The sequence below is a fragment of the Crinia signifera genome, chromosome 3 (assembly GCF_055691185.1).
Source record: "Crinia signifera chromosome 3, ASM5569118v1, whole genome shotgun sequence".
NCBI classification, from domain to species: Eukaryota; Metazoa; Chordata; class Amphibia; order Anura; family Myobatrachidae; genus Crinia; species Crinia signifera.
The window spans coordinates 341,597,040-341,623,376 of NC_139219.1; the positions used below are offsets into that span (position 1 = coordinate 341,597,040).

At 52.8% G+C, this 26,337-nt stretch overlaps 1 protein-coding gene across 1 annotated transcript in view; it reads left to right on the top strand.

The window, feature by feature from the left end:
* The first annotated feature begins 388 nt into the window (after nucleotides 1–388).
* Nucleotides 389–26,337, top strand: part of PREB (prolactin regulatory element binding) — an 85,981-nt gene continuing 60,032 nt past the window's right edge. The window contains 4 exon segments of the mRNA XM_083178990.1: nucleotides 389–507; nucleotides 16,109–16,273; nucleotides 16,341–16,542; nucleotides 17,577–17,797. Coding sequence (XP_083035116.1) covers nucleotides 16,139–16,273; nucleotides 16,341–16,542; nucleotides 17,577–17,797 — 558 coding nt within the window. The 5' untranslated portion in view covers nucleotides 389–507; nucleotides 16,109–16,138.

The window sequence follows — 26,337 nt, forward strand, 5'->3', positions numbered from 1 at the left end:
CCTTCACCTTACCCATGAGGCACCCTATTACTGAGTACCTCCACCTTACCCATGAGGCACCCTATTACTGAGTACCTCCACCTTACCCATGAGGCACCCTATTACTGAGTACCTCCACCTTATCCCTAGGTGCACATATAGAAGCACGGTGACGGTATGGTACTACAATTTCTCAAGTGAAATGAGAACACGAAACATGGCAGCTGTCAACGGTACTACACTACCCAGCCGCATTACCAATACCCAGAGACGAAGCTTCAACAAGATGGCGCCTCTAGTGCAGACACATTTATCTCGCACAGGTGACGTGTCATTAGTACAGTGCGGGCGGGGCTAACACTGCGCTTGCGGTAAAGCTGACGCGCTAAACTTGTGCGCACAGTGCTACACATGCGCAGTACGGCGCGAGCAGAGGCGCGCATGCGCACTAGAGAAGGCGTTCGGTGCGCATGCGCAGTAGCCATGTCCGGTGACAGATCCTGCTGATGCTGTAAATGAGAAACGCCGGTAGGTGATAGCGGGGGTTCCCATCTCCTCTGTCTTCCCACGGGTCCCTGCTGAGGGGGAATCTCCCCTGCCACTTGGGATATGTCTTCTGTATGATGGGAGCGTTAATGTCACATGTCTATGTAATATGTACTGTATAATATGTATGAGGCCTGTCCCTTCATATTGTGCCATGGCCCGGGTATGCCCCCTGTATGGCGCTATTGCCCGGGTATGCCCCCTGTATGGCGCTATGGCCCGGGTATGCCCCCTGTATGGTGCTATGGCCCGGGTATGCCCCCTGTATGGTGCTATGGCCCGTTTATGCCCCCTGTATGGTGCTATGGCCCGGGTATGCCCCCTGTATGGCGCCATGGCCCGGGTATGCCCCCTGTATGGCGCCATGGCCCGGGTATGCCCCCTGTATGGCGCTATGGCCCGGGTATGCTCTCTGTATGGCGCTATGGCCCTGGTATGCCCCCTGTATGGCGCTATGGCCGGGGTATGCCCCCTGTATGGCGCTATGGCCCGGGTAAGCCCCCTGTATGGCGCTATGGCCCGGGTATGCCCCCTGTATGGCGCTATGGCCCGGGTATGCCCCCTGTATGGCGCTATGGCCCGGGTATGCCCCCTGTATGGCGCTATGGCCCGGGTATGCCCCCTGTATGGCGCTATGGCCCGGGTATGCCCCCTGTATGGCGCTATGGCCCGGGTATGCCCCCTGTATGGCGCTATGGCCCGGGTATGCCCCCTGTATGGCGCTATGGCCCGGGTATGCCTCCTGTATGGCGCTATGGCCCGGGTATGCCCCCTGTATGGCGCTATGGCCCGGGTATGCCCCCTGTATGGCGCTATGGCCCGGGTATGCCCCCTGTATGGCGCTATGGCCCGGGTATGCCCCCTGTATGGCGCTATGGCCCGGGTATGCCCCCTGTATGGCGCTATGGCCCGGGTATGCCCCCTGTATGGCGCTATGGCCCGGGTATGCCCCCTGTATGGCGCTATGGCCCGGGTATGCCCCCTGTATGGCGCTATGGCCCGGGTATGCCCCCTGTATGGCGCTATGGCCCGGGTATGCCCCCTGTATGGCGCTATGGTCCGGGTATGCCCCCTGTATGGCGCTATGGCCCGGGTATGCCCCCTGTATGGCGCTATGGCCCGGGTATGCCCCCTGTATGGCGCTCTGGCCCGGGTATGCCCCCTGTTTGGCGCTCTGGCCCGGGTATGCCCCCTGTATGGCGCTCTGGCCCGGGTATGCCCCCTGTATGGCGCTCTGGCCCGGGTATGCCCCCTGTATGGCGCTCTGGCCCGGGTATGCCCCCTGTATGGCGCTCTGGCCCGGGTATGCCCCCTGTATGGCGCTCTGGCCCGGGTATGCCCCCTGTATGGCGCTCTGGCCCGGGTATGCCCCCTGTATGGCGCTCTGGCCCGGGTATGCCCCCTGTATGGCGCTCTGGCCCGGGTATGCCCCCTGTATGGCGCTCTGGCCCGGGTATGCCCCCTGTATGGCGCTATGGCCCGGGTATGCCCCCTGTATGGCGCTATGGCCCGGGTATGCCCCCTGTATGGCGCTATGGCCCGGGTATGCCCCCTGTATGGCGCTATGGCCCGGGTATGCCCCCTGTATGGCGCCATGGCCCGGGTATTCCCCCTGTATGGCGCCATGGCCCGGGTATGCCCCCTGTATGATGCTTTAGCCTGGGTATGCCCCCTGTATGGCGCTATGGCCCGGGTATGCATCCTTTATGGGACTATGGCCCGGGTATGCCCCCTGTATGATGCTTTAGCCTGGATATGCCCCCTGTATGACGCTATGGCCCGGGTATGCCCCCTGTATGACGCTATGGCCCGGGTATGCATCCTTTATGGGACTATGGCCTGGGTAAGCCCCCTATATGGCGCTATGGCCTGGGTATGCCACCTGTATGGCGCGATGGCCCTGGTCGGACTTCTTTATTGGGCTATGTCCTGGGTATGCTCCCTGTATTGCATGAGCGGTATTGTATAAGGGCCCCCATACACTAGAACAGGGGTCCTCAAACTATTTTGCTCTGGGACCCCATCAGACAATAAAAATAATGACAGGACCCCAGCAAGTTACTGCTGAAGGTCATCACATCACACGATGTAGTCAGCAGACAGCACATACATGGCAGCATTGTGGAGGCACAGAGTGATGGAAGGAGTCTGATATACCATAACCCATCACATAACACGTGTAGTCAGCAGACAGCACCTACATGGCAGCATTGTGGGGGCACAGAGTGATGGGAGGAGTCTGATATACCATAACCCATCACATCACACGTGTAGTCAGCAGACAGCACATACATGGCAGCATTGTGGGGGCACAGAGTGATGGGAGGAGTCTGATATACCATAACCCATCACATCACACGTGTAGTCAGCAGATAACACATACATGGCAGCATTGTGGAGGCACAGAGTGATGGGAGGAGTCTGATATACCATAACCCAGCACATCACACGTGTAGTCAGCAGACAGCACATACATGGCAGCAGTGTGGAGGCACAGAGTGATGGGAGGAGTCTGATATACCATAACCCATCACATCACACGTGTAGTCAGCAGACAGCACATCCATGGCAGCATTGTGGGGGCACAGAGTGATGGGAGGAGTCTGATATACCATAACCCATCACATCACACGTGTAGTCAGCAGACAGCACATACATGGCAGCATTGTGGAGGCACAGAGTGATGGGAGGAGTCTGATATACCATAACCCATCACATCACAAGTGTAGTCAGCAGACAGCACATACATGGCAGCATTGTGGGGGCACAGAGCGATGGGAGGAGTCTGATATACCATAACCCATCACATCACACATGTAGTCAGCAGACAGCACATACATGGCAGCATTGTGGAGGCACAGAGTGATGGGAGGAGTCTAATATACCATAACCCATCACATCACACGGGTAGTCAGCAGACAGCACATACATAGCAGCATTGTGGAGGCACAACATGATGGGAGGAGTCTGATCTACCATAACCCATCACATCACACGTGTAGTCAGCAGACAGCACATACATGGCAGCATTGTGGGGGCACAGAGTGATGGGAGGAGTCTGATATACCATAACCCATCACATCACACGTGTAGTCAGCAGACAGCACATACATGGCAGCATTGTGGGGGCACAGAGTGATGGGAGGAGTCTGATATACCATAACCCATCACATCACACGTGTAGTCAGCAGATAACACATACATGGCAGCATTGTGGAGGCACAGAGTGATGGGAGGAGTCTGATATACCATAACCCATCACATCACACGTGTAGTCAGCAGACAGCACATACATGGCAGCATTGTGGAGGCACAGAGTGATGGAAGGAGTCTTATATACCATAACCCATCACATCACACGTGTAGTCAGCAGACAGCACATACATGGCAGCATTGTGGGGGCACAGAGTGATGGGAGGAGTCTGATATATCATAACCCATCACATCACACGATGTAGTAAGCAGACAGCACATCCATGGCAGCATTGTGGGGGCACAGAGTGATGGGAGGAGTCTGATATACCATAACCCATCACATCACAAGTGTAGTCAGCAGACAGCACATACATGGCAGCATTGTGGGGGCACAGAGCGATGGGAGGAGTCTGATATACCATAACCCAGCACATCACACGTGTAGTCAGCAGACGGCACATACATGGCAGCATTGTGGGGGCACAGAGCGATGGGAGGAGTCTGATATACCATAACCCATCACATCACACGTGTAGTCAGCAGACAGCACATACATGGCAGCATTGTGGGGGCACAGAGTGATGGGAGGAGCCTGATATACCATAACCCATCACATCACACGTGTAGTCAGCAGACAGCACATACATGGCAGCATTGTGGAGGCACAGAGCGATGGGAGGAGTCTGATATACCATAACCCATCACATCACAGGTGTAGTCAGCAGACAGCACACACATGGCAGCATTGTGGAGGCACAGAGTGATGGGAGGAGACTAATATACCATAACCCATCACATCACACGTGTAGTCAGCAGACAGCACATACACGGCAGCATTGTGGAGGCACAGAGTGATGGGAGGAGTCTGATATACCATAACCCATCACATCACACGTGTAGTCAGCAGACAGCACACACATGGCAGCATTGTGGGGGCACAGAGTGATGGGAGGAGTCTTATATACCATAACCCATCACATCACACGTGTAGTCAGCAGACAGCACACACATGGCAGCAGTGTGGGGGCACAGAGTGATGGGAGGAGTCTGATATACCATAACCCATCACATCACACTTGTAGTCAGCAGACAGCACATGTATGGCAGCATTGTGGAGGCACAGAGCGATGGGAGGAGTCTGATATACCATAACCCATCACATCACACGTGTAGTCAGCAGACAGCACATACATGGCAGCATTGTGGTGGCACAGAGTGATGGGAGGAGTCTGATATTCCATAACCCATCACATCACACGTGTAGTCAGCAGACAGCACATACATGGCCGCATTGTGGGGGCACAGAGTGATGGGAGGAGTCTGATATACCATAACCCAGTGGTTCCCAAACTGTGTGCCGTGGCTCCCTGGGGTGCCTCGGAGAACTTGCAGGGGTGCCTCAGGTTGGTGGTCCAGAACCAATTCAAATTGTTTATGGTCAATGTAATAGGCAAAATCAGTGCTTGTGGTTTTCAATGATAATATAACATATGTGGATAAACAGAAGTGAATCATTTTCTTCACCACATACTGTAACAGGACCTAAGCACGACAGTTAAGCACAACTATTTAATTTTTTTTAATTTTTTTATTCTTGGTAACAAACTTTTGGCCATGGGGTGCCCTGACAAATATTCTGATACTCTAGGGTGCCGTGATTCAAAAAAGTTTGGGAACCACTGCCATAACCCATCACATCACACGTGTAGTCAGCAGACAGCACATACATGGCAGCATTGTGGAGGCACGGAGTGATGGGAGGAGTCTAATATACCATAACCCATCACATCACACGTGTAGTCAGCAGACAGCACATACATGGCAGCATTGTGGGGGCACAGAGTGATGGGAGGAGTCTGATATTCCATAACCCATCACATCACACGTGTAGTCAGCAGACAGCACATACATGGCGGCATTGTGGGGGCATAGAGTGATGGGAGGAGTCTGATATTCCATAACCCATCACATCACACGTGCAGTCAGCAGACAGCACGTACATGGCAGCATTGTGGGGGCACAGAGTGATGGGAGGAGTCTGATATACCATAACCCATCACATCACACGTGTAGTCAGCAGACAGCACATACATGGCAGCATTGTGGAGGCACGGAGTGATGGGAGGAGTCTAATATACGATAACCCATCACATCACACGTGTAGTCAGCAGACAGCACATACATGGCAGCATTGTGGGGGCACAGAGTGATGGGAGGAGTCTGATATTCCATAACCCATCACATCACACGTGTAGTCAGCAGACAGCACATACATGGCAGCATTGTGGGGGCACAGAGTGATGGGAGGAGTCTGATATACCATAACCCATCACATCACACGTGTAGTCAGCAGACAGCACATACATGGCAGCATTGTGGAGGCACAGAGTGATGGGAGGAGTCTGATATACCATAACCCATCACATCACATGTGTAGTCAGCACATACATTGCAGCGTTGTGGGGGCACAGAGTGATGGGAGGAATCTGATATACCATAACCCATCACATCACACGTGTAGTCAGCAGACAGCACATACATGGCAGCATTGTGGAGGTACAGAGTGATGGGAGGAGTATAATATACCATAACCCATCACATCACACGCGTAGTCAGCAGACAGCACATACGTGGCAGCATTGTGGAGGCACAGACGGATGGGAGGAGTCTGATATACCATAACCCATCACATCACACGTGTAGTCAGCAGACAGCACATACATGGCAGCATTGTGGGGGCACAGAGTGATGGGAGGAGTCTGATATACCATAACCCATCACATCACACGTGTAGTCAGCAGACAGCACATACATGGCAGCATTGTGGGGGCACAGAGTGATGGGAGGAGTCTGATATACCATAACCCATCACATCACACGTGTAGTCAGCAGACGGCACATACGTGGCAGCATTGTGGGGGCACAGAGTGATGGGAGGAGTCTGATATACCATAACCCATCACATCACACGCGTAGTCAGCAGACGGCACATACGTGGCAGCATTGTGGGGGCACAGAGTGATGGGAGGAGTCTGATATACCATAACCCATCACATCACACGTGTAGTCAGCAGACGGCACATACATGGCAGCATTGTGGAGGCACAGAGTGATGGGAGGAGTCTGATATACCATAACCCATCACATCACACGCGTAGTCAGCAGACAGCACATACACGGCAGCATTGTGGGGGCACAGAGTGATGGTAGGTGTCTGATATAACATAACCCATCACATCACATGTGTAGTCAGCAGACAGCACATACATGGCAGCATTGTGGGGGCACAGAGTGACGGGGGGAGTCTGATATACCATAACCCATCACATCACACGTGTAGTCAGCAGACCGCACATACATGGCAGCATTGTGGAGGTACAGAGCTATGGGAGGAGTCTGATATACCATAACCCATCACATCACACGTGTAGTCAGCAGACAGCACATACATGGCAACATTGTGGAGGCACAGAGTGATGGGAGGAGTCTAATATACCATAACCCATCACATCACACATGTAGTCAGCAGACAGCACATACATGGCAGCATTGTGGAGGCACAGAGTGATGGGAGGAGTCTGATATACCATAACCCATCACATCACACGTGTAGTCAGCAGACAGCACATACATGGCAGCATTGTGGAGGCACAGAGTGATGGGAGGAGTCTGATATACCATAACCCATCACATCACACGTGTAGTCAGCAGACAGCACGTACACGGCAGCATTGTGGGGGCACAGAGGGATGGGAGGAGTCTGATATCCCATAACCCATCACATCACACGTGTAGTCAGCAGACAGCACATACATGGCAGCATTGTGGGGGCACAGAGTGATGGGAGGAGTCTAATATACCATAACCCATCACATCACACGTGTAGTCAGCAGACAGCACATACATGGCAGCATTGTGGAGGCACAGAGTGATGGGAGGAGTCTGATATACCATAACCCATCACATCACACGTGTAGTCAGCAGACAGCACATACATGGCAGCATTGTGGAGGCACAGAGTGATGGGAGGAGTCTGATATACCATAACCCATCACATTACACGTGTAGTCAGCAGACTGCACATACATGGCAGCATTGTGGGGGCACAGAGTGATGGGAGGAGTCTGATATACCATAACCCATCACATCACGCGAGTAGTCAGCAGACAGCACATACATGGCAGCATTGTGGGGGCACAGAGTGATGGGAGGAGTCTGATATACCATAACCCATCACATGTGTAGTCAGCAGACAGCACATACATGGCAGCATTGTGGGGGCACAGAGTGATGGGAGGAGTCTGATATACCATAACCCATCACGTCACATGTGTAGTCAGCAGACAGCACATACATGGCAGCATTGTGGGGGCACAGAGTGATGGGAGGAGTCTGATATACCATAACCCATCACATCACACGTGCAGTCAGCAGACAGCACGTACATGCAGCATTGTGGGGGCACAGAGTGATGGGAGGAGTCTGATATTCCATAACCCATCACATCACACGTGTAGTCAGCACACAGCACATACATGGCAGCATTGTGGAGGGACAGAGTGATGGGAGAAGCCTGATATACCATAACCCATCACATCACACGTGTAGTCAGCAGACAGCACATACATGGCAGCATTGTGGGGGCACAGAGTGATGGGAGGAGTCTGATATACCATAACCCATCACATCACACGTGTAGTCAGCAGACAGCACGTACATGGCAGCATTGTGGGGGCAGAGAGTGATGGGAGGAGTCTGATATACCATAACCCATCACATCACATGTGTAGTCAGCAGGCAGCACGTACATGGCAGCATTGTGGAGGCACAGAGTGATGGGAGGAGTCTGATATACCATAACCCATCACATCACATGTGTAGTCAGCACATACATTGCAGCGTTGTGGGGGCACAGAGTGATGGGAGGAATCTGATATACCATAACCCATCACATCACACGTGTAGTCAGCAGACAGCACATACATGGCAGCATTGTGGAGGTACAGAGTGATGGGAGGAGTATAATATACCATAACCCATCACATCACACGCGTAGTCAGCAGACAGCACATACGTGGCAGCATTGTGGAGGCACAGACGGATGGGAGGAGTCTGATATACCATAACCCATCACATCACACGTGTAGTCAGCAGACAGCACATACATGGCAGCATTGTGGGGGCACAGAGTGATGGGAGGAGTCTGATATACCATAACCCATCACATCACACGTGTAGTCAGCAGACAGCACATACATGGCAGCATTGTGGGGGCACAGAGTGATGGGAGGAGTCTGATATACCATAACCCATCACATCACACGTGTAGTCAGCAGACGGCACATACGTGGCAGCATTGTGGGGGCACAGAGTGATGGGAGGAGTCTGATATACCATAACCCATCACATCACACGCGTAGTCAGCAGACGGCACATACGTGGCAGCATTGTGGGGGCACAGAGTGATGGGAGGAGTCTGATATACCATAACCCATCACATCACACGTGTAGTCAGCAGACAGCACGTACACGGCAGCATTGTGGAGGCACAGAGTGATGGGAGGAGTCTGATATACCATAACCCATCACATCACACGTGTAGTCAGCAGACGGCACATACATGGCAGCATTGTGGAGGCACAGAGTGATGGGAGGAGTCTGATATACCATAACCCATCACATCACACGCGTAGTCAGCAGACAGCACATACACGGCAGCATTGTGGGGGCACAGAGTGATGGTAGGTGTCTGATATAACATAACCCATCACATCACATGTGTAGTCAGCAGACAGCACATACATGGCAGCATTGTGGGGGCACAGAGTGATGGGGGGAGTCTGATATACCATAACCCATCACATCACACGTGTAGTCAGCAGACCGCACGTACATGGCAGCATTGTGGAGGTACAGAGCTATGGGAGGAGTCTGATATACCATAACCCATCACATCACACGTGTAGTCAGCAGACAGCACGTACACGGCAGCATTGTGGGGGCACAGAGGGATGGGAGGAGTCTGATATCCCATAACCCATCACATCACACGTGTAGTCAGCAGACAGCACATACATGGCAGCATTGTGGGGGCACAGAGTGATGGGAGGAGTCTAATATACCATAACCCATCACATCACACGTGTAGTCAGCAGACAGCACATACATGGCAGCATTGTGGAGGCACAGAGTGATGGGAGGAGTCTGATATACCATAACCCATCACATCACACGTGTAGTCAGCAGACAGCACATACATGGCAGCATTGTGGAGGCACAGAGTGATGGGAGGAGTCTGATATACCATAACCCATCACATGTGTAGTCAGCAGACAGCACTTACATGGCAGCATTGTGGGGGCATAGAGTGATGGGAGGAGTCTGATATACCATAACCCATCACGTCACATGTGTAGTCAGCAGACAGCACATACATGGCAGCATTGTGGAGGCACAGAGTGATGGGAGGAGTCTGATATACCATGACCCATCACATCACGCGAGTAGTCAGCAGACAGCACATACACGGCAGCATTGTGGGGGCACAGAGTGATGGGAGGAGTCTGATATACCATAACCCATCACATCACACGTGTAGTCAGCAGACAGCACATACATGGCAGCATTGTGGAGGCACAGAGTGATGGGAGGAGTCTAATATACCATAACCCATCACATCACACGTGTAGTCAGCAGACAGCACATACATGGCAGCATTGTGGAGGCACAGAGTGATGGGAGGAGTCTGATATACCATAACCCATCACATCACAAGTGTAGTCAGCAGACAGCACATACATGGCAGCATTGTGGGGGCACAGAGTGATGGGAGGAGTCTGATATACCATAACCCATCACATCACACGTGTAGTCAGCAGACAGCGCATACATGGCAGCATTGTGGGGGCACAGAGTGATGGGAGGAGTCTGATATACCATAACCCATCACATCACACGTGTAGTCAGCAGACAGCACATACATGGCAGCATTGTGGGGGCACAGAGTGATGGGAGGAGTCAGATATACCATAACCCATCACATCACACGTGTAATCAGCAGACAGCACATACATGGCAGCATTGTGGAGGCACAGAGTGATGGGAGGAGTCTGATATACCATGACCCATCGCATCACACGTGTAGTCAGCAGACGGCACACACATGGCAGCATTGTGGAGGCACAGAGCGATGGGAGGAGTCTGATATACCATAACCCATCACATCACATGTGTAGTCAGCAGACAGCACATACATGGCAGCATTGTGGAGGCACAGAGTGATGGGAGGAGTCTGATATACCATAACCCATCACATCACACGTGTAGTCAGCAGATAACACATACATGGCAGCATTGTGGAGGCACAGAGTGATGGGGGGAGTCTGATATACCATAACCCATCACATCACATGTAGTCAGCAGACAGCACATACACGGCAGCATTGTGGAGGCACAGAGCGATGGGAGGAGTCTGATATACCATAACCCATCATATCACACGTGTGGTCAGCAGACAGCACATACATGGCAGCATTGTGGAGGCACAGAGTGATGGGAGGAGTCTGATATACCATAACCCATCACATCACATGTAGTCAGCAGACAGCACATACATGGCAGCATTGTGGAGGCACAGAGTGATGGTAGGAGTCTGATATACCATAACCCATCATATCACACGTGTGGTCAGCAGACAGCACATACATGGCAGCATTGTGGAGGCACAGAGTGATGGGAGGAGTCTGATATACCATAACCCATCACATCACACGTGTAGTCAGCAGACAGCACATACATGGCAGCATTGTGGAGGTACAGAGTGATGGGAGGAGTCTGATATACCATAACCCATCACATCACACGTGTAGTCAGCAGAGAGCACACACATGGCAGCATTGTGGAGGCACAGAGCGATGGGAGGAGTCTGATATACCATAACCCATCACATCACATGTGTAGTCAGCAGACAGCACATACATGGCAGCATTGTGGAGGCACAGAGTGATGGGAGGAGTCTGATATACCATAACCCATCACATCACACGTGTAGTCAGCAGATAACACATACATGGCAGCATTGTGGAGGCACAGAGTGATGGGGGGAGTCTGATATACCATAACCCATCACATCACATGTAGTCAGCAGACAGCACATACACGGCAGCATTGTGGAGGCACAGAGCGATGGGAGGAGTCTGATATACCATAACCCATCATATCACACGTGTGGTCAGCAGACAGCACATACATGGCAGCATTGTGGAGGCACAGAGTGATGGGAGGAGTCTGATATACCATAACCCATCACATCACACGTGTAGTCAGCACATACATGGCAGCATTGTGGAGGCACAGAGTGATGGGAGGAGTCTGATATACCATAACCCATCACATCACATGTGTAGTCAGCAGACAGCACCTACATGGCAGCATTGTGGAAGCACAGAGTGATGGGAGGAGTCTGATATACCATAACCCATCACATCACACGTGTAGGCAGCAGACAGCACATACATGGCAGCATTGTGGGGGCACAGAGTGATGGGAGGAGTCTGATATACCATAACCCATCACATCACACGTGTAGTCAGCAGACAGCACATACATGGCAGCATTGTGGAGGCACAGAGTGATGGGAGGAGTCTGATATACCATAACCCATCACATCACACGTGTAGGCAGCAGACAGCACATACATGGCAGCACTGTGGGGGCACAGAGTGATGGGAGGAGTCTGATATCCCATAACCCATCACATCACATGTGTAGTCAGCAGACAGCACATACATGGCAGCATTGTGGAGGCACAGAGTAATGGGAGGAGTCTAGTATACCATAACCCATCACATCACACGCGTAGTCAGCAGACAGCACATACATGGCAGCATTGTGGAGGCACAGAGTGATGGGAGGAGTCTGATATACCATAACCCATCATATCACACGTGTAGTCAGCAGACAGCACATACATGGCAGCATTGTGGAGGCACAGAGTGATGGGAGGAGTCTGATATACCATAACCCATCACATCACACGTGTAGGCAGCAGACAGCACATACATGGCAGCACTGTGGGGGCACAGAGTGATGGGAGGAGTCTGATATCCCATAACCCATCACATCACATGTGTAGTCAGCAGACAGCACATACATGGCAGCATTGTGGAGGCACAGAGTAATGGGAGGAGTCTAGTATACCATAACCCATCACATCACACGCGTAGTCAGCAGACAGCACATACATGGCAGCAGTGTGGAGGCACAGAGTGATGGGAGGAGTCTGATATACCATAACCCATCACATCACATGTGTAGTCAGCAGACAGCATATACATGGCAGCATTGTGGGGGCACAGAGTGATGGGAGGAGTCTGATATACCATAACCCATCACATCACACGTGTAGTCAGCAGACAGCACCTACATGGCAGCATTGTGGAAGCACAGAGTGATGGGAGGAGTCTGATATACCATAACCCATCATATCACACGTGTGGTCAGCAGACAGCACATACATGGCAGCATTGTGGAGGCACAGAGTGATGAGAGGAGTCTGATATACCATAACCCATCACATCACACGTGTAGTCAGCAGACAGCACATACATGGCAGCATTGTGGAGGCACAGAGTGATGGGAGGAGTCTAATATACCATAACCAATCACATCACACATGTAGTCAGCAGACAGTACATACATGGCAGCATTGTGGAGGCACAGAGTGATGGGAGGAGTCTAATATACCATAACCCATCACATCACATGTGTAGTCAGCAGACAGCACATACATGGCAGCATTGTGGAGGCACAGAGTGATGGGAGGAGTCTGATATACCATAACCCATCACATCACACGTGTAGTCAGCAGACAGCACATACATGGCAGCATTGTGGAGGCACAGAGTGATGGGAGGAGTCTGATATACCATAACCCATCACATCACACGTGTAGTCAGCAGACAGCACATACATGGCAGCATTGTGGAGGCACAGAGTGATGGGAGGAGTCTGATATACCATAACCCATCACATCACACGTGTAGGCAGCAGACAGCACATACATGGCAGCACTGTGGGGGCACAGAGTGATGGGAGGAGTCTGATATCCCATAACCCATCACATCACATGTGTAGTCAGCAGACAGCACATACATGGCAGCATTGTGGAGGCACAGAGTAATGGGAGGAGTCTAGTATACCATAACCCATCACATCACACGCGTAGTCAGCAGACAGCACATACATGGCAGCAGTGTGGAGGCACAGAGTGATGGGAGGAGTCTGATATACCATAACCCATCACATCACATGTGTAGTCAGCAGACAGCATATACATGGCAGCATTGTGGGGGCACAGAGTGATGGGAGGAGTCTGATATACCATAACCCATCACATCACACGTGTAGTCAGCAGACAGCACCTACATGGCAGCATTGTGGAAGCACAGAGTGATGGGAGGAGTCTGATATACCATAACCCATCATATCACACGTGTGGTCAGCAGACAGCACATACATGGCAGCATTGTGGAGGCACAGAGTGATGAGAGGAGTCTGATATACCATAACCCATCACATCACACGTGTAGTCAGCAGACAGCACATACATGGCAGCATTGTGGAGGCACAGAGTGATGGGAGGAGTCTAATATACCATAACCAATCACATCACACATGTAGTCAGCAGACAGTACATACATGGCAGCATTGTGGAGGCACAGAGTGATGGGAGGAGTCTAATATACCATAACCCATCACATCACATGTGTAGTCAGCAGACAGCACATACATGGCAGCATTGTGGAGGCACAGAGTGATGGGAGGAGTCTGATATACCATAACCCATCACATCACACGTGTAGTCAGCAGACAGCACATACATGGCAGCATTGTGGAGGCACAGAGTGATGGGAGGAGTCTGATATACCATAACCCATCACATCACACGTGTAGTCAGCAGACAGCACGTACACGGCAGCATTGTGGAGGCACAGAGTGATGGGAGGAGTCTGATATACCATAACCCATCACATCACACGTGTAGTCAGCAGACGGCACATACATGGCAGCATTGTGGAGGCACAGAGTGATGGGAGGAGTCTGATATACCATAACCCATCACATCACACGCGTAGTCAGCAGACAGCACATACACGGCAGCATTGTGGGGGCACAGAGTGATGGTAGGTGTCTGATATAACATAACCCATCACATCACATGTGTAGTCAGCAGACAGCACATACATGGCAGCATTGTGGAGGCACAGAGTGATGGGAGGAGTCTGATATACCATAACACATCACACATGTAGTAAGCAGACGGCACATACATGGCAGCATTGTGGGGGCACAGAGTGATGGGAGGAGTCTGATATACCATAACCCATCACATCACACGTGTAGTCAGCAGATAACACATACATGGCAGCATTGTGGAGGCACAGAGTGATGGGAGGAGTCTGATATACCATAACCCAGCACATCACACGTGTAGTCAGCAGACAGCACATACATGGCAGTATTGTGGAAGCACAGAGTGATGGGAGGAGTCCAAAATAACGGACAATTCAACAGACTCCTGGAATCACTGACTGAGATAAGAGAAATCATCAGCCTGATGGTCAGCAACATGGAGTCACGACCCCATGCTGAGAAGGTCGGGACCCACAGTTTGAGAACTGCTGCACTAAAACGATTTTGCACAATTTCGTCCGATTCCGACCATTTGGGTCGATACATCGCCTGAAATGTGCCATCGTTTGTGGTTTCCATTCGATCCAATCCGAGGCACGGTCCCGTGAGTGTCGGACTGGAGCTCTTAGTTGGTTGTACCGCACCTGTGATTTATCGGAATTAGATGGGAATAGGAGTGCTTTTTTCGCATGTAATATATTGTAGGATGTTTGACACTTCCAGTCCATCTAGCCCAGGTTGTGGGCAAACTACGGTCCGCAACCCGATCTCGACTGGGTCATGGGCTGTTTTCCAGCCGGCAGCGATTTCCTCAGCGGCGCCGCATAACCAGGCTCCCCGCTGCCCTGACTCATTTGAGTGACAGCTGAGCTGTCTTGTAGTGTGCTAGGTAGTTGCCTGTCAGTGATTGGCTAAGCTGCAGGAGGCGGGATCCGGGTCAGCGTGTGCCGTGTGGATGGAGGCTGCTTGGAGGAGAGACAGAGAAAGTCTCTGTGCTATGGGCTGGCTGCTCCCTTCAAAACAACATGGCCGCTTTTTCTATTTTCTATATATAGAATTTGAGCTCATGCTGTGTGGCCTGCAAATATTTACTGGAATTGATAAGTGGCCCCCCAGCCAATATAATTGCCCAACCCGGCTCTAGCCCCTAATCCAGATATCCGATATATTGTATACCATGATTTATCATTTCCAGGAGGATATCTCTTACCTTTTACCCATCAATATGGGCAGACGACGGCACCCTGATTTATACCGCGCTCCTTTCCCGCTGTACAGTGTCCGCTTTCATCGGGAAGATGGGACAGTTATTACCGGTGGTGGGGGTGGAGCATCCAAGACTGGTATTAAGAACGCCCTGGTAAGTGCCCACTGTGTAGCCTGTGGCAGTGCCTGCCAGTGTAATGATTGTTGGAATGTCTCCCCAGCACTTCCTACGACTGGAGCGGATCTCAGGCCTACTCGGCGCGTCACTTCTGTACTCGTATGACACCGACACCAGGGCCACCATGAACTTGGCCGTGGCCGGTGACCTACTAGCTGCTGGGCAGGATGCCACATGCCACATCCTACGCTACCAACACCACCCAAAGCAAGAGAGGAACGATAGTGGCACCCATGGCAAAACCGGTAAAAATACATGTGTTGTGGTACTTGTGTGTTATAGCGGCGCCCCCGATGTACATCGCGCAATGCTTTTATCACATCGCACCCGATGGCATGTGATACGATTTTTGCCCCTATGCGATGAAACATTGTATAAGCACCCTAAAGGGTGCTTTTAAGCACCCAAATGGGTGCTTACAATGTTAAATGCACCCCCAAGCCACCCCCCCCCCCCACTATAAACGTGAACCCGAAGTGTGGCGAGCGGCGGCGGTACGCGTCCTCCGACCTTTTCATACCCCCACTATCCACGTGGGCGTGGAGTTCAGAATAGAAAGTGTGGCGAGTGCAGCGGATACCTGTGAAGCCCGCGAGGGGACGCCGATACCTGTGAAGGTATCCGCGTCCCCTCGCGGGGCTCGCCACGCTTCGGGCTCGGTGGCTCGCTGCGCTCGCCACACTTTCTATTCTAAACGCCACGCCACGCTTCGGGTTCACGTTTATAGTGGGGGGGTGGCGTGGGGGTGCATTTCACATTGTAAGCACCCATTAGGGTGCTTATACAATTTTTAATCGCATTGTATGGCATTGTATGCCATACACAATGGCATACAATTTTAAAATTGTATGACATTGTGCGATATCGCGTCGCATCGCATACCATCGCATGCCTTATGGGATGCGATGCGATGGGCGCCGCTATAATACACAAGTACCTGTGTTGTCTCCAGCGCACACGTTTCGTGGAGACGGGTCCGTCTCTGGCGCACGCATTTCGGGGAGACGGGTCCGTCTCTGGCGCACGCGTTTCGGGGAGACGGTTCCGTCTCTGGCGCACGCGTTTCGGGGAGATGGGTCCGTCTCTGGCGCACGCGTTTCGGGGAGATGGGTCCGTCTCTGGCGCACGCGTTTCGGGGAGACGGGTCCGTCTCTGGCGCACGCGTTTCGGGGAGACGGGTCCGTCTCTGGCGCACGCATTTCATGTCACGCTTGTAACTAACCCTTTCATGTGTCTGTTTTCTGTCCTGACTGTAACAAGCTAATTGTTTGTTGTTCAGAAAGTAATGACCGGGGATCGAGGAAGAGGAAGCCGTCTAAGAGCAGCGCAGAGTCCGCCATTGGAGGCACCAAGGATGACACTCCTGAGATCGCCCTGCACTCTATTGCAGTGGTACAGACCGATTTCAGCTCTGATAATCTGCAGAAGGCAGTGTGTTTTGTCCAGGATTCTTCCAAATTACTTACAGGGGGAGCTGATGGACATATCCGTGTATGGGAGGTACGCGTCCTACAGATAAGGGGTAACACTGTCACCCATCCCCCCCGCTGTCCTGTGACACCCCTATACCTGCTGTATTCCCCTGTACTACAGATAAGGGGTAACACTGTCACCCATCCCCCCCACTGTCCTGTGACACCCCAATACCTGCTGTATTCCCCTGTACTACAGATAAGGGGTAACACTGTCACCCATCCCCCGCTGTCCTGTGACACCCCTATACCTGCTGTATTCCCCTGTACAACAGATAAGGGGTAACACTGTCACCCGTCCCCCACTGTCCTGTGACACCCCTATACCTTCTGTATTCCCCTGTCCTACAGATAAGAGGTAACACTGTCAACTGTCCCCCGCTGTCCTGTGATACCCCTATACCTGCTGTATTCCCCTGTCCTACAGATAAGGGGTAACGCTGTCTCCCCTCCCCCCACTGTCCTGTGACACCCCTATACCTGCTGTATTCCCTAGTACTACAGATGAGGGGTAACTCTGTCTCCCCTCCCCCCACTGTCCTGTGACACCCCTATACCTGCTGTATTCCCCTGTCCTACAGATAAGGGGTAACACTGTCACCCGTCCCCCGCTGTCCTGTGACACCCCTATACCTGCTGTATTCCCCTGTCCTACAGATAAGGGGTAACACTGTCACCCGTCCCCCGCTGTCCTGTGACACCCCTATACCTGCTGTATTCCCCTGTACTACAGATAAGGGGTAACGCTGTTACCCATCCCCCGCTGTCCTGTGACACCCCTATACCTGCTGTATTCCCCTGTACTACAGATAAGGGGTAACATTGTCACCTGTCCTCCGCTATCCTGTGACACCCCTATACCTGCTGTATTCCCCTGTACTACAGATAAGGGGTAACGCTGTCACCTGTCCCCCCGCTGTCCTGTGACACCCCTATACCTGCTGTATTCCCCTGTCCTACAGATAAGGGGTAACGCTGTCACCCATCCCCCGCTGTCCTGTGACACCCCTATACCTGCTGTATTCCCCTGTCCTACAGATAAGGGGTAGCATTGTCACCCATCCCCCCGCTGTCCTGTGACACCCCTATACCTGCTGTATTCCCCTGTCCTACAGATAAGGGGTAACGCTGTCACCCGTCCCCTGCTGTCCTGTGACACCCCTATACCTGCTGTATTCCCCTGTCCTACAGATAAGGGGTAACGCTGTCACCTGTCCCCCCGCTGTCCTGTGACACCCCTATACCTGCTGTATTCCCCTGTCCTACAGATAAGGGGTAACACTGTCACCCGTCCCCGCTGTCCTGGGACACCCCTATACCTGCTGTATTCCCCTGTCCTACAGATAAGGGGTAACACTGTCACCCGTCCCCCGCTGTCCTGTGACACCCCTATACCTGCTGTATTCCCCTGTCCTACAGATAAGGGGTAACACTGTCACCCGTCCCCCGCTGTCCTGTGACACCCCTATACCTGCTGTATTCCCCTGTACTACAGATAAGGGGTAACACTGTCACCCATCCCCCGCTGTCCTGTGACACCCCTATACCTGCTGTATTCCCCTGTCCTACAGATAAGGGGTAACGCTGTCACCCGTCCCCCCACTGTCCTGTGACACCCCTATACCTGCTGTATTCCCCTGTACTACAGATAAGGGGTAACACTGTCACCCGTCCCCCTGCTATCCTGTGACACCCCTATACCTGCTGTATTCCCCTGTACTACAGATAAGAGGTAACACTGTCACCTGTCCCCCCGCTGTCCTGTGACAACCCTATACCTGCTGTATTCCCCTGTACTACAGATAAGGGGTAACACTGTCACCCATCCCCTGCTATCCTGTGACATCCCTATACCTGCTGTATTCCCCTGTACTACAGATAAGGGGTAACACTGTCACCCGTCCCCCTGCTATCCTGTGACACCCCTATACCTGCTGTATTCCCCTGTACTACAGATAAGAGGTAACACTGTCACCCATCCCCTGCTATCCTGTGACATCCCTATACCTGCTGTATTCCCCTGTACTACAGATAAGGGGTAACGCTGTTACCCGTCCCCCGCTGTCCTGTGACACCCCTATACCTGCTGTATTCCCCTGTACTACAGATAAGAGGTAACACTGTCACCCATCCCCTGCTATCCTGTGACATCCCTATACCTGCTGTATTCCCCTGTACTACAGATAAGGGGTAACGCTGTTACCCGTCCCCCGCTGTCCTGTGACACCCCTATACCTGCTGTATTCCCCTGTCCTACAGATAAGGGGTAACGCTGTCACCCGTCCCCCCACTGTCCTGTGACACCCCTATACCTGCTGTATTCCCCTGTCCTACAGATAAGGGGTAACACTGTCACCCGTCCCCCGCTGTCCTGTGACACCCCTATACCTGCTGTATTCCCCTGTCCTACAGATAAGGGGTAACACTGTCACCCGTCCCCCCACTGTCCTGTGACACCCCTATACCTGCTGTATTCCCCTGTACTACAGATAAGGGGTAACGCTGTCACCCGTCCCCCCGCTGTCCTGTGACACCCCTATACCTGCTGTATTCCCCTGTCCTACAGATAAGGGGTAACGCTGTCACCCGTCCCCCCACTGTCCTGTGACACCCCTATACCTTCTGTATTCCCCTGTCCTACAGATAAGAGGTAACACTGTCACCTGTCCCCCGCTGTCCTGTGACACCCCTATACCTGCTGTATTCCCCTGTCCTACAGATAAGGGGTAATGCTTTCACCTGTCCCCCCGCTGTCCTGTGACACCCCTATACCTGCTGTATTCCCCTGTCCTACAGATAAGGGGTAACGCTGTCACCCGTCCCCCGCTGTCCTGTGACACCCCTATACCTGCTGTATTCCCCTGTACTACAGATAAGGGGTAACACTGTCACCTGTCCCCCCGCTGTCCTGTGACACCCCTATACCTGCTGTATTCCCCTGTCCTACAGATAAGGGGTAACACTGTCACCTGTCCCCCCGCTGTCCTGTGATACCCCTATACCTGCTGTATTCCCCTGTCCTACAGATAAGGGGTAACGCTGTCTCCCCTCCCCCCACTGTCCTGTGACACCCCTATACCTGCTGTATTCCCTAGTACTACAGATGAGGGGTAACGCTGTCTCCCCTCCCCCCACTGTCCTGTGACACCCCTATACCTGCTATATTCCCCTGTACTACAGATAAGGGGTAACGCTGTTACCCGTCCCCCGCTGTCCTGTGACACCCCTATACCTGCTGTATTCCCCTGTGCTACAGATAAGGGGTAACGCTTTTACCCTTCCCCCGCTGTCCTGTGACACCCCTATTCCTGCTGTATTCCCCTGTCCTACAGATAACGGGTAACACTGTCACCTGTCCCCCGCTATCCTGTGACACCCCTATACCTGCTGTATTCCCCTGTACTACAGATAAGGGGTAACGCTGTCACCCGTCCCCCGCTGTCCTGTGACACCCCTATACCTGCTGTATTCCCCTGTCCTACAGATAAGGGGTAACGCTGTCTCCCCTCCCCCCGCTGTCCTGTGACACCCCTATACCTGCTGTATTCCCCTGTACTACAGATAAGGGGTAACACTGTCACCCGTCCCCCCGCTGTCCTGTGACACCCCTATACCTGCTGTATTCCCCAGTACTACAGATGAGGGGTAACGCTGTCTCCCCTCCCCCCACTGTCCTGTGACACCCCTATACCTGCTGTATTCTCCTGTACTACAGATAAGGGGTAACGCTGTTACCCGTCCCCCGCTGTCCTGTGACACCCCTATACCTGCTGTATTCCCCTGTACTACAGATAAGGGGTAACACTGTCACCCGTCCCCCACTGTCCTGTGACACCCCTATACCTGCTGTATTCCCCTGTCCTACAGATAAGGGGTAACACTGTCACCTGTCCCCCGCTATCCTGTGACACCCCTATACCTGCTGTATTCCCCTGTACTACAGATAACGGGTAACACTGTCACCCGTCCCCCCCGCTGTCCTGTGACACCCCTATACCTGCTGTATTCCCCTGTCCTACAGATAAGAGGTAACACTGTCACCTGTCCCCCGCTGTCCTGTGATACCCCTATACCTGCTGTATTCCCCTGTCCTACAGATAAGGGGTAACGCTGTCTCCCCTCCCCCCACTGTCCTGTGACACCCCTATACCTGCTGTATTCCCTAGTACTACAGATGAGGGGTAATGCTGTCTCCCCTCCCCCCACTGTCCTGTGACACCCCTATACCTGCTGTATTCCCATGTACTACAGATAAGGGGTAACGCTGTTACCCGTCCCCCGCTGTCCTGTGACACCCCTATACCTGCTGTATTCCCCTGTGCTACAGATAAGGGGTAACACTGTTACCTTTCCCCCGCTGTCCTGTGACACCCCTATACCTGCTGTATTCCCCTGTCCTACAGATAACGGGTAACACTGTCACCTGTCCCCCGCTATCCTGTGACACCCCTATACCTGCTGTATTCCCCTGTACTACAGATAAGGGGTAACGCTGTCACCCGTCCCCCGCTGTCCTGTGACACCCCTATACCTGCTGTATTCCCCTGTCCTACAGATAAGGGGTAGCATTGTCACCCATCCCCCCGCTGTCCTGTGACACCCCTATACCTGCTGTATTCCCCTGTACTACAGATAAGGGGTAACACTGTCTCCCGTCCCCCCGCTGTCCTGTGACACCCCTATACCTGCTGTATTCCCCTGTACTACAGATAAGGGGTAACACTGTCACCTGTCCCCCCGCTGTCCTGTGACACCCCTATACCTGCTGTATTCCCCTGTACTACAGATAAGGGGTAACACTGTCACCTGTCCCCCCGCTGTCCCGTGACACCCCTATACCTGCTGTATTCCCATGTACTACAGATAAGGGGTAACACTGTCACCTGTCCCCCCGCTGTCCTGTGACACCCCTATACCTGCTGTATTCCCCTGTACTACAGATAAGGGGTAACGCTGTCCCTGTCCCCCGCTGTCCTGTGACACCCCTATACCTGCTGTATTCCCCTGTACTACAGATAAGGGGTAACACTGTCACCCATCCGCCGCTGTCCTGTGACACCCCTATACCTGCTGTATTCCCCTGTACTACAGATAAGGGGTAACACTGTCACCCATCCCCCGCTGTCCTGTGACACCCCTATAACTTCTGTATTCCCCAGTACTACAGATAACGGGTAACACTGTCTCCCCTCCCCCCGCTGTCCTGTGACACCCCTATACCTGCTGTATTCCCCTGTACTACAGATAAGGGGTAACACTGTCACCCGTCCCCCCCGCTGTCCTGTGACACCCCTATACCTGCTGTATTTCCCTGTCCTACAGATAAGGGGTAACACTGTCATCTGTCCCCCCGCTGTCCTGTGACACCCCTATACCTGCTGTATTCCCCTGTCCTACAGATAAGGGGTAACGCTGTCACCCGTCCCCCCGCTGTCCTGTGACACCCCTATACCTGCTGTATTCCCCTGTCCTACAGATAAGGGGTAACATTGTCACCCGTCCCCCCGCTGTCCTGTGACACCCCTATACCTGCTGTATTCACCTGTCCTACAGATAAGGGGTAACACTGTCACCCATCCCCCCGCTGTCCTGTGACACCCCTATACCTGCTGTATTCCCCTGTCCTACAGATAATGGGTAACGCTGTCTCCTTTCCCCCCGCTGTCCTGTGACACCCCTATACCTGCTGTATTCCCCAGTACTACAGATAAGGGGTAACGCTGTCACCTGTCCCCCGCTGTCCTGTGACACCCCTATACCTGCTGTATTCCCCTGTCCTACAGATAAGGGGTAACACTGTCACCTGTCCCCCCGCTGTCCCGTGACACCCCTATACCTGCTGTATTCCCCTGTACTACAGATAAGGGGTAACACTGTCACCTGTCCCCCCGCTGTCCCGTGACACCCCTATACCTGCTGTATTCCCATGTACTACAGATAAGGGGTAACACTGTCACCTGCCCCCCCGCTGTCCTGTGACACCCCTATACCTGCTGTATTCCCCTGTACTACAGATAAGGGGTAACGCTGTCCCTGTCCCCCGCTGTCCTGTGACACCCCTATACCTGCTGTATTCCCCTGTACTACAGATAAGGGGTAACACTGTCACCTGTCCCCCTGCTGTCCTGTGACACCCCTATACCTGCTGTATTCCCCTGTACTACAGATAAGGGGTAACACTGTCACCCATCCCCCGCTGTCGTGTGACACCCCTATACCTGCTGTATTCCCTTGTCCTACAGATAAGGGGTAACACTGTCACCTGTACCCCGCTGTCCTGTGACACCCCTATACCTGCTGTATTCCCCTGTACTACAGATAAGGGGTAACGCTCTCCCTGTCCCCCGCTGTCATGTGACACCCCTATACCTGCTGTATTCCCCTGTACTACAGATAAGGGGTAACACTGTCACCCATCCCCCGCTGTCCTGTGACACCCCTATACCTGCTGTATTCCCCTGTACTACAGATAAGGGGTAACACTGTCACCCATCCCCCGCTGTCCTGTGACACCCCTATAACTTCTGTATTCCCCAGTACTACAGATAACGGGTAACACTGTCACCCGTCCCCCCCGCTGTCCTGTGACACCCCTATACCTGCTGTATTTCCCTGTCCTACAGATAAGGGGTAACACTGTCACCTGTCCCCCCGCTGTCCTGTGACACCCCTATACCTGCTGTATTCCCCTGTCCTACAGATAAGGGGTAACGCTGTCACCTGTCCCCCTGCTGTCCTGTGACACCCCTATACCTGCTGTATTCCCCTGTCCTACAGATAAGGGGTAACATTGTCACCCGTCCCCCCGCTGTCCTGTGACACCCCTATACCTGCTGTATTCCCCTGTCCTACAGATAAGGGGTAACACTGTCACCCGTCCCCCCGCTGTCCTGTGACACCCCTATACCTGCTGTATTCCCCTGTACTACAGATAAGGGGTAACGCTGTCACCCGTCCCCCTGCTGTCCTGTGACACCCCTATACCTGCTGTATTCCCCTGTCCTACAGATAACGGGTAACACTGTCACCTGTACCACACTGTCCTGTGACACCCCTATACCTGCTGTATTCCCCTGTCCTACAGATAAGGGGTAACGCTGTCACCCGTCCCCCCACTGTCCTGCGACACCCCTATACCTGCTGTATTTCCCTGTCCTACAGATAAGGGGTAACACTGTCACCCGTCCCCCACTGTCCTGTGACACCCCTATACCTGCTGTATTCCCTGTACTACAGATAAGGGGTAATGCAGTCACCCGTCCCCCCGTTGTCCTGTGACACCCCTATACCTGCTGTATTCCCCTGTCCTACAGATAACGGGTAACACTGTCACCTGTACCACACTGTCCTGTGACACCCCTATACCTGCTGTATTCCCCTGTACTACAGATAAGGGGTAACGCTGTCACCCGTCCCCCACTGTACTGTGACACCCCTATACCTGCTGTATTCCCCTGTCCTACAGATAAGGGGTAACACTGTCACCCGTCCCCCCGCTGTCCTGTGACACCCCTATACCTGCTGTATTCCCCTGTACTACAGATAAGGGGTAACACTGTCACCCGTCCCCCCGCTATCCTGTGACACCCCTATACCTGCTGTATTCCCCTGTACTACAGATAAGGGGTAACACTGTCACCTGTCCCCCGCTGTCCTGTGACACCCCTATACCTGCTGTATTCCCCTGTCCTACAGATAAGGGGTAATGCTGTCACCCGTGCCCCCGCTGTCCTGTGACACCCCTATACCTGCTGTATTCCCCTGTACTACAGATAAGGGGTAACACTGTCACCCGTCCCCCCGCTGTCCTGTGACACCCCTATACCTGCTGTATTCCCCTGTACTACAGATAAGGGGTAACACTGTCACCCGTCCCCCCGCTATCCTGTGACACCCCTATACCTGCTGTATTCCCCTGTACTACAGATAAGGGGTAACACTGTCACCCGTCCCCCGCTGTCCTGTGACACCCCTATACCTGCTGTATTCCCCTGTCCTACAGATAAGGGGTAATGCTGTCACCCGTGCCCCCGCTGTCCTGTGACACCCCTATACCTGCTGTATTCCCCTGTACTACAGATAAGGGGTAACACTGTCACCCGTCCCCCCGCTGTCCTGTGACACCCCTATACCTGCTGTATTCCCCTGTACTACAGATAAGGGGTAACACTGTCACCTGTCCCCCCGCTGTCCTGTGACACCCCTATACCTGCTGTATTCCCCTGTCCTACAGATAAGGGGTAACGCTGTCACCCGTCCCCCACTGTCCTGTGACACCCCTATACCTGCTGTATTCCCCTGTCCTACAGATAAGGGGTAACACTGTCACCCGTCCCCCGCTGTCCTGTGACACCCCTATACCTGCTGTATTCCCCTGTTTTACAGATAAGGGGTAACATTGTCCCCCGTCCCCCGCTGTCCTGTGACACCCCTATACCTGCTGTATTCCCCTGTCCTACAGATAAGGGGTAACGCTGTCACCCATCCCCCGCTGTACTGTGACACCCCTATACCTTCTGTATTCCCCTGTCCTACAGATAAGGGGTAACACTGTCACCCGTCCCCGCT